Source organism: Musa acuminata, chromosome BXJ2-8, assembly GCF_036884655.1.
Source record: "Musa acuminata AAA Group cultivar baxijiao chromosome BXJ2-8, Cavendish_Baxijiao_AAA, whole genome shotgun sequence".
NCBI classification, from domain to species: Eukaryota; Viridiplantae; Streptophyta; class Magnoliopsida; order Zingiberales; family Musaceae; genus Musa; species Musa acuminata.
In genome coordinates, this window is record NC_088345.1 from 43,646,616 (window position 1) to 43,665,048 (window position 18,433).

Sequence of the window (18,433 nt, forward strand, 5' to 3'; positions counted from 1 at the left end):
TCACCTCGCACCAAATGTAACTTTTATTGCAAACTTGGACATGCTATTTATAAATGTCCATTTAAGAGATATAGTTCATATAAATTGATTTGGGTTCCTAAAGGAACCTCAAATAACTCAATGCAACATGATAAATTGAGTAGATTGATTTATGAGGCACCCAAGGTCAAGTGGTTGCCTAAAAATCATCCTTTCTTATAGAAGAATTTATCATTATAAGCTAGGAGCAAGAGATGATACCTTGATAGTGAATGCTCAAAGCACATGACCAGAAATCTATCCAAATTCTATAAGCTCACTAGCCTAGACGAAGGAGATGTCACCTTCGGAGACAACAAGGCTAAAATCATTGGCAAAGGAACCATAGGTAACAAATCCAACTTTTTGATTCAAGATATGTTGTTAGTTGATGGCTTAAAGCATAATCTTTTAAGCATTAATCAATTATATGATAAAGGATATATTATTAGATTTGAATCCAATGCTTACATTATTGAACAACTACACAAAAACATATCTATGATTGCCATAAAATAAAATAATATATATACTATTGACATTAATGATCTTTGTAAAGAAATATATTTTTCAGTTATGAATGACGATGCTTGGCTTTGGCATAGGAGATTAGGTCATGCTAGCATGAAACTAATCTCTCAAATCCAATCCAAAGAACTTGTAAGAGGTATTCCTAACATTAAGTTTGTTAAAGATAATATGTGTGATACTTATCAACTAGGAAAATAAATAAAATGTAGTTTTAAATCAAAGAATTAAATAAGCATATCTAGACCTTTGCAATTGATCCATATGGATTTGTTTGGACCAATTGATATAACAAGCCTAGGAGATAGCAAATACGCCTTTGTGATTGTAGACGATTATAGTGGATACACTTGGATATACTTCTTGACACATAAAAGTGATTGCTTTAGGTATTTTTTTAAGTTTTATAAACTTGTTCAAAATGAGAAAGGCTTTATGATTTCATCAATTCGGAGTGATCATGGTGGTGAATTTTAAAATCATGATTTCTAAAATTTTTGTGAATCTAATGGATACAACCATAATTTTTCTACTCTAAGAAATTCTCAATAAAATAGAGTAGTAGAAAGAAAAAATAGGAATTTACAAGAAATGGTAAGAACCATCTTAAACGAACATAGCCTACCCAAATATTTTTAGACCAAAGCCATTAATACAACAGGCTATGTCATAAATAGGATTCTAATATGATCATTACTTTCTAAAACTCCTTATGAATTATGAAATGATAAAAAACCTAATGTTTCATACTTTAAAATTTTCGGTTGTAAATATTTTATCTTGAATGAAAAAGATACCTTAGGAAAATTTGATGCAAAATCGGATGAAGGCATTTTTTGAAGTTATTCTTCTATTTCAAAAGTTTTTCATGTCTTTAATAAAAGAACTTTGGTTATAGAAGAATTTATTCATATTATCTTTAATGAAGTCTCTAAATTTAAGAAAAATGATCTTAATGATGATATCAATTTTGATGCTTTGAATTTAAATGAACCCTCTTATCTAGCTAGCAACTTGGATACATCTTCTTCCGAAACATCCTTACGTAAGGAATGGAAGTATATAAATGCTTATCCTAAGGAGCTAATCATATGAGACACATCAAAGGGGGTTTAAACTCGTTTTTCTTTTAAAAAAATTTATGCCAATGCCACTTTTCTTTCTCAAATTGAACCAAAATGCATTCATGAAGCCTTGAAAGATTATTCATGGGTTATCGTAATGCAAGAAGATTTGAACTAATTTGAGATAAATGAGGTGTGGAAGCTTGTTTCGAGACCAAATGACCATTTAGTTATTGGTACTAAATGAGTCTTTAGAAACAAGCAAGATGAATTTGGTATCGTAGTTAGAAACAAGGCTAGATTAGTGGCCAAGGGTTTCAACTAAGAAGAATGTATCGATTATGAAGAAACCTTTGCTCTTATGGCAAGATTAGAAACCATAAGGATGCTACTTATCTATGCTAGTAGTAATAATTTTAAACTATTTCAAATGGATGTCAAAAGTACTTTCTTAAATGACTTTATTTCCGACGAAGTGTATATTAAACAACTACTCGGATTTGAGAAATTTTTTTTCTAATTATGTGTTTAAGTTAACTAAAGCTCTCTATAGATTAAAACAAGCCCTAAGGGCTTGGTATGAGAGACTTAGTTTCTTTCTTATCCAAAATAATTTTTTTAAAGGCAAGATCAATACCGTATTATTTATTAAAAATTTTAAAAATAACATTCTTGTTGTTCAAATTTATGTTGATAATATTATTTTTGGTTTTATAAATGAATCTTTATACGAATCATTTGCCAAGAGCATGAGCCAAAAGTTTGAGATGAGTTTAATGGGTGAACTAATATTCTTTTTAGGCTTATAAATCAAACAACTTAGTGATGATATCTTTCTTAGTCAAACTAAATATGTATTAGATTTGCTAAAATAGTTTAATATGGATGATTCAAAAGCCATAAGCACTCCTATGAGTACCTCCACCAAGTTAGATGTGGACAAAAGTGGAGAAAGCTTTGATAAAAAAACTTATAGGGGTATGATAGGTAGTTTACCATATCTCACTATAGCTAGACCGGATATTATATTTAGCATAGGCCTTTATGCTAGATTTCAATCTAATCCTAAGCTATCTTATCTTAAAGCCATCAAAAGAATTCTTAGATACCTTAAAGGAACCTCTAATCTAGGATTCTGGTATCCAAAATCCGAGAACCTTGAATCAAAAACTCGTCGAAAGAAATCTAGACTTATCGGACTTCTTAGTGTATGTCTTAAAATTCATAGTTAGCACATAATTGGGGTTAGGATTAGGAGGTAATCCCACTAACTCAGTTAGGGGCCAACTTGGCGCATAATTGGACCAGTTTGAGTCGAATTCAAGACCCAACCAGGTTGCTAGACCCTGTCTGGCAATGGCATTGCTAGACCCTGTCTGGCAATGGCATTGCTAGACTAGGGCGGTGGAATCACCTAGGGAGCAGTCTCCCGCGATGGTACCGCCCAGACTGGGTAGTGGTACCACCGGTAGTTATTAACTGCCAAGCGATGGTACCATCAGAGCTCAGTCTCTGAGAACTCTATCAAGCAGTGATACCATTAGACTGGGTGGTGGTACTGCCCAGTGTCAGAGTGTCAAGCTATGGTACCGCCCAGTATTGACGGTGGTACCGCTAGTACCTCGAAAATCCAGGATGAGACACTTTTTGGCTCCAATTTTGAAGCCATTAGAGACTATAAATATCTCACCCTTTTTTGTATGAAGGGGCAACAAAGTGCAATCAAAGTATGAAAAAAACTCTTTTAAGTGTTGTAAAAGTGAGAAGTGTCCTCCTCCTCGCTCTCTTTAGCTTTGTAATCATTCAAGAAGATGTGTGAGGCTTGTAAGGGTTATCTCATAAACCCGTGAAAAGGAGAAAGCACTATAAAGATGTGGTTGGTCTTTGCTTATTAAAGGAGGACCATTAGTAGATGCTGGTAACCTCAACAGAGGAGGAATTGGAAGTGGATATAGGTCATAACGACCGAACCACTATAAATTTCGGTGTGTTCTTTCCTTACTACATATTCTCTTTACTGCATTCAAGTTTACATAATTGTAAATTGTCCAATCCCCTTTTCTCTACCCATTTAAAGTAAAACAAACGGTTTGTATGGAAGTCAATTTTTATCGTATGAAAATTTTTGAATCAACGTGATTTTTCTACTGCACTAATTCACCCCCCCTAAAATTATAACAATCTCAACATCAATATTTCAAAACATAAATTAAAGCTAATTAAAAAAGAAAGGATCCTACCTCTCATCGGTTATCCTTTCCTCGATATCATCTTCTCGGGAAGTCCTTTCCTCAATCCTCCAATCATTAGGCTTGGTGAGGAATGAGAGATGAGTAGCCCCCTTTATATAGGAGAAGATGATATCTTCCCGAAAATTAAGTAATAATTTAATTTTTAATTTTAATTTATCTTTATTTTACTTTCACACTCAAGGAGAGTAATATAATATTCATTTCTTATAGTTCACACACAAAAATTGAATGTAAACTAGTTACTTCCTAAATATCAAATCACTCATTAGGAAATAAATTAATTAATAATTTATTAATTAGTAGAATTTCTAATTTATCCACGTGATTAAGGAAACCAAATTTAATTATTTCCATAACTATATTTCCTTAACTATAGTACATAAATATAGAAGTTAATAATAAGGTAATACATTATTTATAGTAATTAATTTATTTTAAGGGATAAATTATCGGTGATTACATTTTTTTAGAAAAATTAATATAAATATAAGATAATAATGTATTACCTTATTATTAACTTCTATATTTGTGTACTATAGTTAAGGAAATAATTAAATTTAATTTCCTTAATCAAGTAGATAAGTTAGAAATTCTATTAATTAATAAATTATTAATTAATTTATTTTAAGAGAGAAATTATCTGTGATTACAATATTAATCTAAATGATTGGGTGAGATGTGTTCCACTTTATCTATGACTGTCGTATATCAAAAACAAAGAAAATCTCATGATGCAGAAACATGACCTTTCTTATTTGTTTGAGTAAAAGGCAGTTGTTTCAAGCAACAAGTTGTATTATAAACTCAAAAACCAATACATTCAGAAGAAAATTATCCTAAAAGCACCTATTTTTGAAGTCCTAAATATTGTGGAAAGTTATGGAGTAGATGTCATTCATACCGTTGCTCTGATTATTTCTTCTCCTGTTGGTACTTGACACCATGTTTTGACTTCGGAAGGTCATCATTGTTGTCAAATCACATAATTGAGCAATCCATGGAACGAGAAAGTGGATATGTTCCACCCAAAAATAATTTGGTCTAAGGAGAGGATAAATATGTGTGCACATAATAATGTGTGGTGAGGAAGATGACTTGCGATTTGGGCATGCATTTTTAAGCCAACTTGACTGGGTAAGAGCTGAAATTGAAGGTTGCTTATGAGAGAGGCCAATTGAATTCCGACGCCAATAATTGCTTTCCCATCAGCTCATCCATAACAGGCCAAACTAAGGATTGTTTGTGGTAGGCCACTCCAGCTCATGAAATAGTGAACACTGAAGGAGAAGGCACTGTTTGATTTGTCCTTCATAAAGCTGAAAAACAAACTGCAGGATTCTTTCAATTATGGAGGTTTTCACTCGTCCTCAGTACAGGATTCTATAGCTTAGTTGTATGAGTCCATCCATTCGTCAAGCTCAAATAAATAAATAAATAAATATATACATACATATACATATATATATATATATATGTATACATACATATACATATATATATATACATATATACATATATACATATACATACATACATATATACATATATATATACATACATATATACATATATATATATATATATATACATACATATATATATACATATATATATATATATATATATATATATGAAATCATTCGAAACATATCAAACTGGACCAGATTTATTTTATTCGTGATAACATCCAACTTTGAGTACAAGGCGGAGGAAGGACGACGACAGTAATAGTTCATTTATTATGGAGTCACAGTAGCAGCAAGACTCATTTATTGAAGCAGCAGTATCAGTCCAGGAAGTCTAGTTTGGTGCCAGGTAAACTCCGATGGCATCAATCACGACGCCCTCACGTCCAAAGAAGCCAATGATCTTGCCGGCGGCTACAGGAAGAGAGAAAGGTTTTCCGCCACTGGTGCCGAAAGGTCCATAGCTTTCCTTGTTGGTCCTCAGCGTCAGGTTCCTCACCAGAGTGGTTTCCAATATCGTATCCACAGACCCCTCGACGCCCACAAGATACTCGTCCTCTTGCAGAGGAATCTGAACAACGAGACTTTCTGTCATTGAGGTACAACCAATCGATGATGTTAATTAGGAGGAAGATGACGAGGTGGACGAACCTCGTAGGTAATGCCAAGGGGGCCACCGTAGTACTTGGTCTCCGTCTGACCATTACGGGTGAAGGTGATCGCGATGGCGTCGATGGCGTCTATGGCGCGAATCTCGATGTTGATGATGCGGTCGGCAGGCCCCATGTCCCATTCAGACCCTCCGTTGCCACCCCACGCCCCCACCTTGATCTCTCCCGCCTGCACGCATGCACGACACCATCACGTTATATGCCATGCATCGAAACCTTACGACACAACTTGCAAAGCAGGAAATGGATAAAGAGAAAGAACCATTTGCAGATATGGATGTGTGTGTGCACAAGAAGAAGAGGAAGAAGATGATGCACGCCCTTCCTCTGGGAAGGGATGGGGGGTATTTATAGCTACTTCTTCACCTATGCCCCCGGGAGGTTTTGATGCGGTCGGCAGGCCCCATGTCCCATTCAGACCCTCCGTTGCCACCCCACAGCCCCACCTTGATCTCTCCCGCCGGCACGCATGCACGGTACCATCACGTTATATACCACCATGCATCAAAACCTTGCACCGCAGGAAATGGATAAACAGAAAGAACCATTTGCATGCAGATATGGATGTCCATGTGCACAAGAAGAAGAAGAAGAAGATGACGATGATGATGCACGCCCTTCCTCTGGGACCTATATTACATTGGTGGGCCCATAACCATCTTCCTCAAATAAAACGTTAAACGTGTAGTACCTATGTAAACGTGAAACTCGTGATCGCTACCTACACAAGTGCAACAACACAGTGCATGCAAATAAACGCCATTACGTTATAAACCATGCATCGAACCTTACACAGTGCAACAACACAGACACAACTTGCACAGCAAGAATGTATAAAGAGAACGAACGACGTCACGGAGGCAAAGCCTCCTCTCTCACCATTTGCAGACTCCTTTCTTTTGCCCAGGAAGAAACTTAGGGATGACGGTGGTTGCTGCACGTCCTCCCTCTGGGAAGAGGATGGGGGTATTTATAGCCCTCCAAGGTTAACATGTGCCTACATAAACGTGAATCTCGTGATCGACCCACATCAGGTTCTGCAAGCGATGAAGTCAAAAGAAACACCTACAAGGGCTGAATTGGAGATGATGATCCCTCTCCATCTCATCCTTCGTAACACTTGGGTGTCGGCCAAGGATGGAAGCTGAGGTACGTAAACGTGAATCTCATGGTCATCTTAGCCATCTCACGTTGGATGGCTTGGCAAGCATCTACGTCGCATATGTCCTTCCATGGCGGAAATGCTAAGCTGCACATTCTGCATGCAGAACCTTAAAGACTTGTGAGCGTACGAAAGTTTGGTGTATGGCTGCCAATCTTCACTCAAAGCGCCTGAACGTAGCATATAATGCATACTCCCTTCCCTTGTGCTCGTTCGGTCGACGGTACAGCTTTTAAATGGTTTATTGGAATGGATGTCGATCTTTGCTAGCTATTGAGTGATCCATGGAACCAGAAAGTGGATCTGTTCCACCCAAAAATAATTTGGTACAAGCAGAGGATAAATGCGTGTCCACATAATAGTGTGTGGTGAGGAAGATGACTTGTGATTTCAGCATGCATTTTTAAGCCAACTTGACTGGGTAAGAGCTGAAATTGATGGTTGCTTATGAGAGATGGCCAATTGAATTCCGAAGCCAAGAATTGCTTTCCTATCAGTTCATCCATAACAGGCCAAACTAAGGATTGTTTGTGGTAGGCCACTCCAGCTCATGAAATAGTGAACACTGAAGGAGAAGGCACTGTTTGATTTGTCCTTCATAAAGCCGAAAAACAAACTGCAGGATTCTTTCAATTATGGAGGTTTTCACTCGTCCTCGGTAAAGGATTGGAGTTCAGAAACTTAGTCTTATCCTTCCATTCATTAGATTGTTTTTGATCCAAAACTTCTTTTCTGTTTTGAATTATAAGAAAAAGTAACTCTGCAGGATTCAACTATTCAAAAGAGCACTGTTTTTTTTTGGTACACTTCCATTTTTTTCAGCTAGCCTATGGTAAATATAGAAATCTATGTATTATCTGAAAGTGTTGGGAAAATTCTTGTTAAAGTGGAATATTCTTTTCCCTCTTTGTGTATCAAAATGGGTTTCTCATCAAAATACTGATATCCAAATATAAATATCAACCAGCACAGCATAAATAATAGAGCAAATAATCAATCACACAGTGAGACTAAATCTTTTAACGTGAAAAACCCAATGTGGGAAAAACCACGGAACTGTAGTCCCCCTCAAACTTCCACTATCAATAATAATGATAATAGGTTTACAGTAGGTCTTCTCTAGAATAACTAGAGGATCAGAATAACATAAGAACATAGATCTTGGCTCTAGCATATCATCATATAGGATGAATCTCCTCAAAAGAGAATTCTAGGTCTCACAAAGTGGATATCACAGGAAAGTACCTTAGAGAGGGTAAACTGCAGATCAACACCATTAGGATTGTAGAGTTTGCTACAAGAATTCTCCACTTAAAATTTGGGCCGAAACTAACAACGTTTGGCCACTTATCGTCAAGCAGAAAACTCAGAAACATAATCTTTCTCTCTCCTCTTTCCTCTGCACGCCCCCGCACGCTACACGCTACAATCTGATCTATTTTCCTCACCTTCTCTCTCCTCTTTTTAATTTATTTCATTTGGGCTCAAACTGCCCAATATGTCCAAGCCCACATATGGGCTGGACCCAACAATTCTCCCCCTCCAGCTCATTTGGTGGGCTGTACCAAGCCCGCTCTTTGCCTACATGCTTCAAGCTTCTCCTTAGGCAAAGACTTTGTCAACATATTTGGACCATTATCATTAGTATGTACTTTTTCCAATTGTAATTCTTTCATCTCAAGCACATCACGAATCCAATGATATCTCACATCAATATGCTTGGATCTAGAATGGTATGTTGAATTCTTGGAGAGGTGAATGACGCTTTGACTATCACAGTAAACAGTATATCCTTCCTGTTTCAAGCCCAATTCATGTAGAAACTTTTTCATCCATAAAGCTTCCTTGCAGGCTTCAGTAACTGCTATGTATTCTGCTTCTGTGGTTGATAGAGCAACACACTTCTGTAACTTAGACTGCCAAGAGATTGCTCCTCCTACAAATGTCATCAAGAATCCCGAAGTGGACTTCCTGGAATCAGTATCACCTGCCATGTCTGCATCTGTGTAACCTTCTAACGCAGGTTCATCACTGCCAAAACATAAACACAACCTGAAAGTACCTCTTAGATATCTTAATATCCATTTCACTACTGCCCAATATTCCTTTCTAGGATTTGAGAGAAATCGGCTGACAACTCCAACTGCATGAGCTATATCTGGCCTAGTACAAACCATAGCATACATCAAACTGCCTACCGCAAATGAGTAAGGCACTCTGGACATTTCTTCTTTTTCTTTCTCACTTGTAGGACATTGTTTCAAACTAAGCTTGAAATGACTTGCAAGTGGGGAACAAACTGCTTTGGCTTTACTCATGTTGAATCTTTTAATAACCTTTTCAATGTAAGTCTCTTGAGATAGCCAAATCTTCATTTACTTCCTATCACGAAGAATTTTCATGCCAAGTATTTGTTTCACCGATCCCAAGTCTTTCATGGCAAAAGACTTAGCTCTCTTTTAAGCTTTTCAATTTTTCCAACATCATGGCCAACAATCAACATATCATCAACATATAGCAGTAAAATAATAAATCATCATATGAAAATTTCTTCATAAACACACAATGATCAGATGTGGTTCTATCATACCCTTGGCTCATCATAAAGAAATCAAACTTCTTATATCACTGTCTAGGTGCCTGTTTGAGTCCATATAAGCTTTTCCTAAGCTTACACACCATATTTTCTTTTCCCTTGACTTTGAAACCTTCTGGTTGCTCCATGTAAATTTCTTCTTCTAAGTTACCATGAAGAAATGCTGTTTTTACATCAAGTTTCTCAACTTCTAAATTCAAGCGGGCAGCCAAACCAAGAACAACTCGGATAGAGGACATTTTCACAATTAGAGAAAATATTTTTTCAAAGTCAATACATTTCTTCTGACTGAATCCTTTCACAACTAGTCGTGCTTTTTATCTTTGTTATGAGCTATTGTTTTCAGTCTTCAGTTTATAAACCCACTTGTTCTTGAGAGCTTTCTTCTCTTTAGGAAATCTTATCAAGTCATAATTGTGGTTCTCAAGCAAGGATCTCATCTCTTCTTGCATGGCTTTAACCCACTCATTCTTATTCTCATGTAGAATAGCTTCTTGGTAAGTTTCTGGCTCTCCCCCGTCAGTAAGCATAACATACTCATGTGGAGGATATCTAGTAGAGGGTTGTCGCTCTCTAGTGGATCTTCTCAGTAGAATCTCAACTAGTGGTGGAGGTGCTTGTTCAGTTGGTTCAACATCATCAACTGTAGGTGTATCATCACTAGTATTCTCACAACAATCTTCTTGTTCATCTCCCCCATGATCATCATGAACTACAAGTGAAGGAATCGGACCTAAACTCCAAGGAATATAAATAGAGGTTTATGGCTTCTCAACATTATCACCATCATCAAACAATTGGTCTTCAAGAAACACAACATCTCTACTTCTAATAATCTTCTTGTTTACTAGATCCCATAATCTATACCCAAACTCTTCATCACCATATCCTAAGAAGATACATGCTTTTGCCTTATTATCAAGCTTGGACCTCTCATCTTTGGGAATAGAAACAAATGCTTTACACCTAAAGACTCTCAAATGATTATAAGATATATCTTTTCCTCTCCATACTCTCTCTGGAACATCACCTTGCAGAGGAACTGATGGAGAAAGATTTATCAGGTCAACTGTAGTTCTCATAACCTCCCCCCAAAATGACTTTGGTAACTTGGCGTGGGAAAACATACACCTAATCCTTTCTTCAATGGTTCTGTTCATTCTTTCTGCCATACCGTTCTGCTGAGGAGTTTTAGGAATTGTTTTCTCAAGCCCGATACCATGGAACCTGCAATAATTCTCAAAAGGAACCTTGTACTCGCCACCATTATCTGATCGAATACACTTTAGTTTTTTGCCAATTTCTCTTTCAACACTGACATGAAACTCCTTGAAAACATCGAGTACCTGGTCTTTAGATTTCAAAGCAAAAGCCCACACTTTTCTATAATGGTCATCAATAAAAGTAACAAAATAAAGAGCACCTCCAAGAGTTCTAGTTTGCATAGTACAAACATCAATATGAACTAAATCAATAACATCTGATCTTCTAGATGATGGATATGTCTGAAATGCAACTCTATGTGTTTTTCAGCTAAGCAATGATCACAAGATTTAAGAGATGTAACTTGCAACTCTGGTAAGAACTGCTTTCTAGCAAGAGTTTGAAGTCCCTTCTCGCTGATATATCCAAGCCTCTTATGCCAAAGATCTATACTTTCACCTTTTTGAATTGCATTAATCTCTCTTTTATGTAGCTTAGCTTCTATAACATAAAAAGAGTTAATCTTCTTTCCTTTTGCCACAATCAGAGAACCTTTAGTAAGTTTCCATTTGCTTTCACCAAAATAATGTGCAAAACCCTCATCATCAAGTCTACCTGTAGATATCAAGTTAATACGAATATCTGGAACATGCCTTACATCTTTGAGTATGAATTTGCTCCCAATACTGGTCTCCAAGCAAATATCTCCAATACCCACAATCTTAGATGTACCATTGTTTCCCATTCTAACATTACCAAATTCACCAGTAGTGTAAGATCTAAAGAAATCACCATGAGAAGTAACATGAAATGAAGCACCAGAGTCAATTACCTAATTACTGTCCTGAGCTACAAGGCTAACACAACCTTCATCATAGACAATAGTGATATTACCTTCAGTAGCAACTGTATTAGTCTCTTTCTCATTTTTCATCATTTCATTCTGTTCTCGCTTCCAAAACCTACACTTTTTCTTCATGTGACCTAGCCTATTATAGTGAAAACATTTGATATCTCTTCTAGACTTAGATCTTCCTCTATATCCATATGGATTTCTGCTATGACTTCTTCCACGTCTTTCTTGTTTTTCAGTAACAAATGCACTAGAAGAAGATTCACCCTATTCTTTCATTCTGGCATCTTTATTTAGCAAACTGTCTTTAACCATATCAATAGTTAGAGTTCCCTCTGGCGTGGAGTTGCAAATAGTCACCACATACGTTTCCCAACTTTCTAGTAAAGAGCTGAGAAATAACAATCCCTGCATCTCATCATCTATATTCATTTTCATAGCAACCAACTTATTTGCAAGACTCTGAAATAGGCTTATGTGCTCAACAATGTTACCACCATCTTTATACTTCAAATTTACAAGCCTTCTGAGGAGAGAAATTCTATTTCCCACTCTCTTTTTCGCAAAGAGGTTTTCTAACCTTTGCCAAACAACATCAGCTTTGGTTTCATCAGAAATATGCACATGCAAGTTTATATCCATCCATCTTCCAATATAGGCAATAGCTTTTTTATGTTGAACTTCCCATTCTTCATCATCCATAGTAGAAGGTTTATCTTTAACCTTGATAGGCTTATACAAATCTTTGTAATATAACAAATCTTCCATCAGACATCTCCAAGTGGAATAATTTGATGAGTTCAATTTAAACATACCATCTGACTTGCTCCATTTCAATCACACAAGAAAACTAGCACCAAACAACCTTACGCTCTGATACCACTTGTTGGGAAAAACCTTGTTAAAGCGGAATATTCTTTTCCATCTTTGTGTCAAAATGGGTTCCTCATCAAAATACCAACTTGATATCCAAATGTAAATATCAACCAGCACAGCATAAACAATAGAGCAAATAATCAATCACATAGTGATACCAAATCTTTTAACGTGGAAAACCCAATATGGGAAAAACCACAGGACCGTAGTCCACCTCAAACTTCCACTATCAATAATAATGATAACAGGTTTATAGTAGGTCTTCTCTAGAATAACTAGAGGATCAGAATAACATCAAAAACATAGATCTTGACTCTAGCATATCATCATATAGGATGGATCTCCTCAAAAGAGAATTCTAGGTCTCACAAAGTGGATTGTAGAGTTTGCTGCAAGGATTCTTCACTTAAAATTTGGGCCGAAACTGACAACGTTTGGCTACAGATCGTAAGCAGAAAACTTAGAAACCTAATCTTTCTCTCTCTATTTCTCTTTCCTCTTTCCTCTACACGCCGCTGCACGCTGCATGCTGCAATCTGATCTATTTTCTTGACCTTCTCTCTCCTCTTTTTAATTTCTTTCATTTGGGCTCAAACTGCCCAATATGTCCAAGCCCATATATGGGCTGGACCCAACAAAAAGAATGCAGAAGAACGTTGAAACACAAGTTGAAGAAGATGAATAAAAAGTAAAGATGTCTACGTGATTAAAACTATGCTGATATAGAAACTATGAAGGGCTACTATTTCTGATTAATAGGTCATAGTAACTTGGGATAGCTAAGGGGAAGTTTGACTCAAAGAAAACCTTGGAATATGTTATATTAAATATGAAAATGATCTTTTATATCATGATTGAAATCAATATCTCCGTTTTGATCTGCAAGGGCACTATCTTTTGATCTAAGATAAGAGTTGAGAGAGAGACTAATCTCTCAACTAAGATGTACCATCTTATTTAGTCCTTAGGTCCTAAGACACCATCTTTAGATACAGGATAAAAGTAGAGGTTTAGGATAAGTTACTAGGAGAGTTCCTCCCATCAATGTTATCTCCTAAAGAATCCTAGTATTTCTTTTCTATTAGCTAATATATATCATCAGAATCCAATTAGCTATATTATATATATCATATTTAGTCCTTAGGTCCTAAGACACCATCTTTAGATACAGGATAAAAGTAGAGGTTTAGGATAAGTTACTAGGAGAGTTCCTCCCATCAATGTTATCTCCTAAAGAATCCTAGTATTTCTTTTCTATTAGCTAATATATATCATCAGAATCCAATTAGCTATATTATATATATCATATTCAATTATAAAAAGCTACAAAATATAACTATATGATTAAAACTATGCTAATCTAAACCTTGTATCCTATGTATCACCAATGTTGATATGTCAATCTTTGCTAGCTGTTGATGTTGGCAATAGCTTGACTTGAGCCTGATGGGTTACCTGAATAATAACTTTATTTGATCCATACTATTGACCAAAATTCTTAAATTGATGTTAATATTATATACTCATCAGACCAATATGAGCTAATCATAGTCTTTGCCCACTTCTGATATGGGACTAATTGGGGTGTCATAATACCTACATGAACAACCACCATATGAAGAACTCATTGACAGAGGCTTTTTGCATTTAATGTGATTTTATATATCCTTTTTATTGCTACAAAAGGGTCTAACTTTTGGGTGAGAATTTTATGAGAAAAATAAGTTTGATATTCAAGTCAAGACTTTGACCCATTTCTCAATGTATAAAGCAGTGCAGTATGATTCTGACTTCCACTAGCAGACTACTCTATCAACTAAAGAGGAATTTAATTGGAAGTAGACTTCGCTAATACATTGATACAAATAATCTTATCTAAAAGATTTGGGTACTCTTGCATTATTCATCCGTAAAGAATTAACCTAGATGCAATTTTATTTACATCATAAAGAGTTTATAAAAGAGTAAATTAATTAGATCAAAAAATGAGTTACGAACAAGTCCTTACATCTCACAATTATAATTAATTTAGCATATACTAGATGTGTAAGAGAGAACAAAAAAGGGAGGAAAACTAAGAACGATTAAAGAATAGTTGTAAATCCATAAATGACTAGTGTCGGGTGTGTTGGTAAGTCCTGTAGACTTTATATATGAGCTTGTGAATCTAATTTTACCATCCATAGGTATCTTTATTAGTACGAAGAGTAAGTTGCCCTACATTGAGAGTCTACCACAAGTTTTTCGGTGCCAACAAGGTGTTCATTATAATGGTTGATGTCAGTTAATATTTAAATGCAACCATGCTTGGAGTATTATTTTTCCCTTAATAAAGTTATAATTATGATAAAATTAGAGCTCAAATCATGAAAAATATTATGGTAATGATGATTGGTTAACAACCTCATAAGAGTGGCCACCATAGCCTCTATAGTGATCGGCCTCGTGAGTACGTTATTTCTATGATATCTATGATATCTCCAACATGAATCATAATGTTGGTGATAATGCAAGCAAGACCACCCATGTTGGGAACATTTACAAAATGGATTGAGAGTATAAAACATATCTTAAATGTGCTTTGATGATTGATAATTTTTTTTCAAATCTTATTTAGTTTGGATGTTGCATCGCAAATATCCAAATGCTAATAATAATGAAATTTTTTTAAATTTTTAAAACATCCTATGATATTATCTAAAAACATAAGATTATCATTATATAATAGATATTACAACCCTCATTTTCTCTCCCATTTTCTTGATTTCTATTATCGCTAACTCCTCTCAAATGTCTTATATATGAAATACTATTTATTTATTTTTAAACATTTTATTATTATGATTATATTTTATATTTTTTATAAACATGGGTCATACATAAAATTTTATAATATTACATATATTCATTTATTTTATTTATTTAAATAAAAATATGTATTTATTTTCGAATACATATTAAAAATATTAGAAGGATAAATTTTATCATATAATATTTAATGAACTTTTAAAATATAATCTTACCAAATAATATTTATGTCAATGTATATTTAAGATCCAATTTTAATCTATTATTTATCAAATACTCAAGACATTCCAATAACTATATATTCATTCATAAATATATATTAAAAATATAAATATATTTCCAAACATAATCTCAACACAACCAAACATACATATTGTAAATGAGCATATAGTAAAGAAATGAGAGAGGACTTGTCTCTTAGAGAGGTGTTAATTGGGTGGGAGAAGAAGAAAGAGAGTAGAGAAGAAGGAATATAGATTTCTTCAACTATATCTCTCTACTGTTGAGAGAAATCCTCTATTCAGGGAAATTCTCCCTCCTAATCTGTATAAATAGGAGAGGGACATTTTAATGCATTCAAGCTTCTTCAGTAATTTCTTTTCTATTTCTTTTCTAACATGGTATCAGAGCATTCTCCCTTGCGGATGTAGGCAGCTCTGCCAAAGCCTTCTACTCCTCTGGGTGTCAGTGTGGAAGCCGAAAGGAGTGGTGTTGACTTTCTTCCTCCACTGCAGTTTCTCCCCATCCTCCTCCCGTTCCGGCCCTTCTTTCCCTTCTAGCACCTGCGTGATTCTTCTTCTGCCTCTCCGACTCCATCACCCATAGTTGGTCCGAACTTGTCGACCGCTCAGCCACCTCCCGCCCTCACAAGAACTTCACCTACTTTCGTGTCCGCTACGCTGCCGTGGTGGCTGCCGGCCATTTACCTGAACCACTAGCTCCGTAGCACCAGCCCCCACCAGTCTTCTTTGCCATGGTGGCAGCTTCCTCTGCTGTGGCCACTTCCAGGCTCCCCGCCATAGTTTCTCTACCGTAACAATCTTCACTGTTGCAATAATCTTCGCTGCAGCAGCAGTCTGTTGGGTTGACAGCCTATAGTGGGTTCAGCCCATGGTGAGCTTTATCAACCCACAACCCATACCCCTTTGACCTAACTCTAGATCAATATAAGGGGGGTGTGGTAGCTGCGTTTTGAGAGGAAGGTGGCTGCATTTTTTGGGCAGAAAAGGGCAGCAACTTGGTGATCTTCGCAGCATCAAAGAGGAGAAGAAAAACGTAGAAAAACAAGAGAAAGAAAGGGAAGAAAACAAGGACAATGTAGAGAGACTGTTCTCAATCATCTAGTAGTGTTCTCATCTCAGGTTAGATCAAATCTATAGTAGACTCTTGCTGTGATTACTTGGAGAGGTTTTAGATATTGTAGATAGTGACATGATCTTTGTATCCCAGTTGTTCTCTTATGATTATTGCTAGGGTTTAGGGCAAGAGATTGAGATTTGTATATTCATTATTCTCATAGTGTATTATCTCTAGTTTGCCCCATAGTTTTTACCCTTCACATTGGAGGGGTTTTCCACGTATATCATGGTGTTCTATTTGATTGTGATTTCATTTAATTTCACTACATATCATGGTCTACTAGTATTTGTTCATATACAAAAGTTATTCCGCATTATATCCCCATCAACTAGTATCAAAGCAAGGGTTTTGGTGATTTAATTTTTGTATTTGAACATGGAGGCCAGTAATGTTTCTCGCATGATTAGTTTAAATGAAAACAATTGGATGATATAAAAACCAAAAATGGAAGATCTCTTGTATTGCAAAGATTTATATGGACCTTGGCAGGGGGATAGTGCAAAACCCACAACTATTACAAATGATGAGTGTAAGAGGTTAGATCGAAAAACAATTGGGTTTATTCGATAATGGCTAGATGATAGTGTCTTTCACCATATTTCTATTGAAATTTCTGCATATTCTCTTTAGAAAAAGTTGGAAAGTCTCTATGAAAGAAAAACAACTAGCAACAAATCTTTTTTTATCAGAAAACTTATGAACCTAAAATATAGAGAGGGTGCTTCTATTGTTGAGCATTTGAATGAAATGTAAAGTATTACTAACCAGTTATCCTCTATGAAAATGTCTCTTGATGATGAGTTGCAGGCATTGTTATTTCTCAGTTCATTACTAGAAAGTTGGGAGACACTAATGGTTTCCCTCAGTAATTCTACGCCAGATGGTGTTGTCACTATGAGTCAAGTAACAAGTAGTTTGTTGAATGAGGAGTTGAGAAGAAAGAGTTCAGCAACATCTCAGAATGATTCACAGGCACTTGTCTCAGAGAACAGAGGAAGGTCAAAGTTTAGAAGCAGTTCACGCATGAGTAGGAGCAAGTCAAGATCAAGAAAAGATATTGTTTGCTATAACTGTGGTGAGAAAGGACATTACAAGAACCAATGTAAACAACCTAAGAAGAGCAAGAAAAAGGAAAAAGAAGTGGAGTCTATAGAGTCAAAAGATAATATCACAACTATAGTGCAGGGTGGTGATTATTTGATTTTGTCTCCTTCTGATGATATTTTTTCTTGTGTGTGTTAGGATCTTGAGTGGGTGATTGACACAGGTGCTTTTTATCATGCTACACCATGGAGGGAGTTTTTTGCTACATACAGGTCTGGAAATTTTGATGTTATCAAGATGGGCAACTATGGCACAGTAGACATCATAGGCATGGGTGATATCCATTTAAAGACCAACCTTGGCTGCAAGTTGATGCTTAAGGATGTGAGGCATGTGGTTGACTTGAGGCTGAATTTAATTTCAATTGGAAGGCTAGATGATGAAGACTATGATAGCAGATTTCATAGAGGGCAATGGAAGCTCAGTAAGGGTTCTCTTGTTATAGCTAATGGAAAGAAATGTCATACTTTGTA

General features: G+C 35.9%; 1 protein-coding gene across 1 annotated transcript in view; it reads right to left on the bottom strand.

The window, feature by feature from the left end:
* Positions 1–5,518: 5,518 nt before the first annotated feature.
* The window catches only part of LOC135619554 (jacalin-related lectin 19-like), a 34,323-nt gene continuing 21,408 nt past the window's right edge, over positions 5,519–18,433 (bottom strand). Inside the window, exons 2-3 of the mRNA XM_065121670.1 lie at positions 5,980–6,168; positions 5,519–5,899 (exon numbers count right to left, since the gene is read on the bottom strand). Of these exons, the coding sequence (XP_064977742.1) occupies positions 5,663–5,899; positions 5,980–6,168 (426 nt within the window). The 3' untranslated portion in view covers positions 5,519–5,662. The remainder of the gene's footprint in view (positions 5,900–5,979; positions 6,169–18,433) is intronic.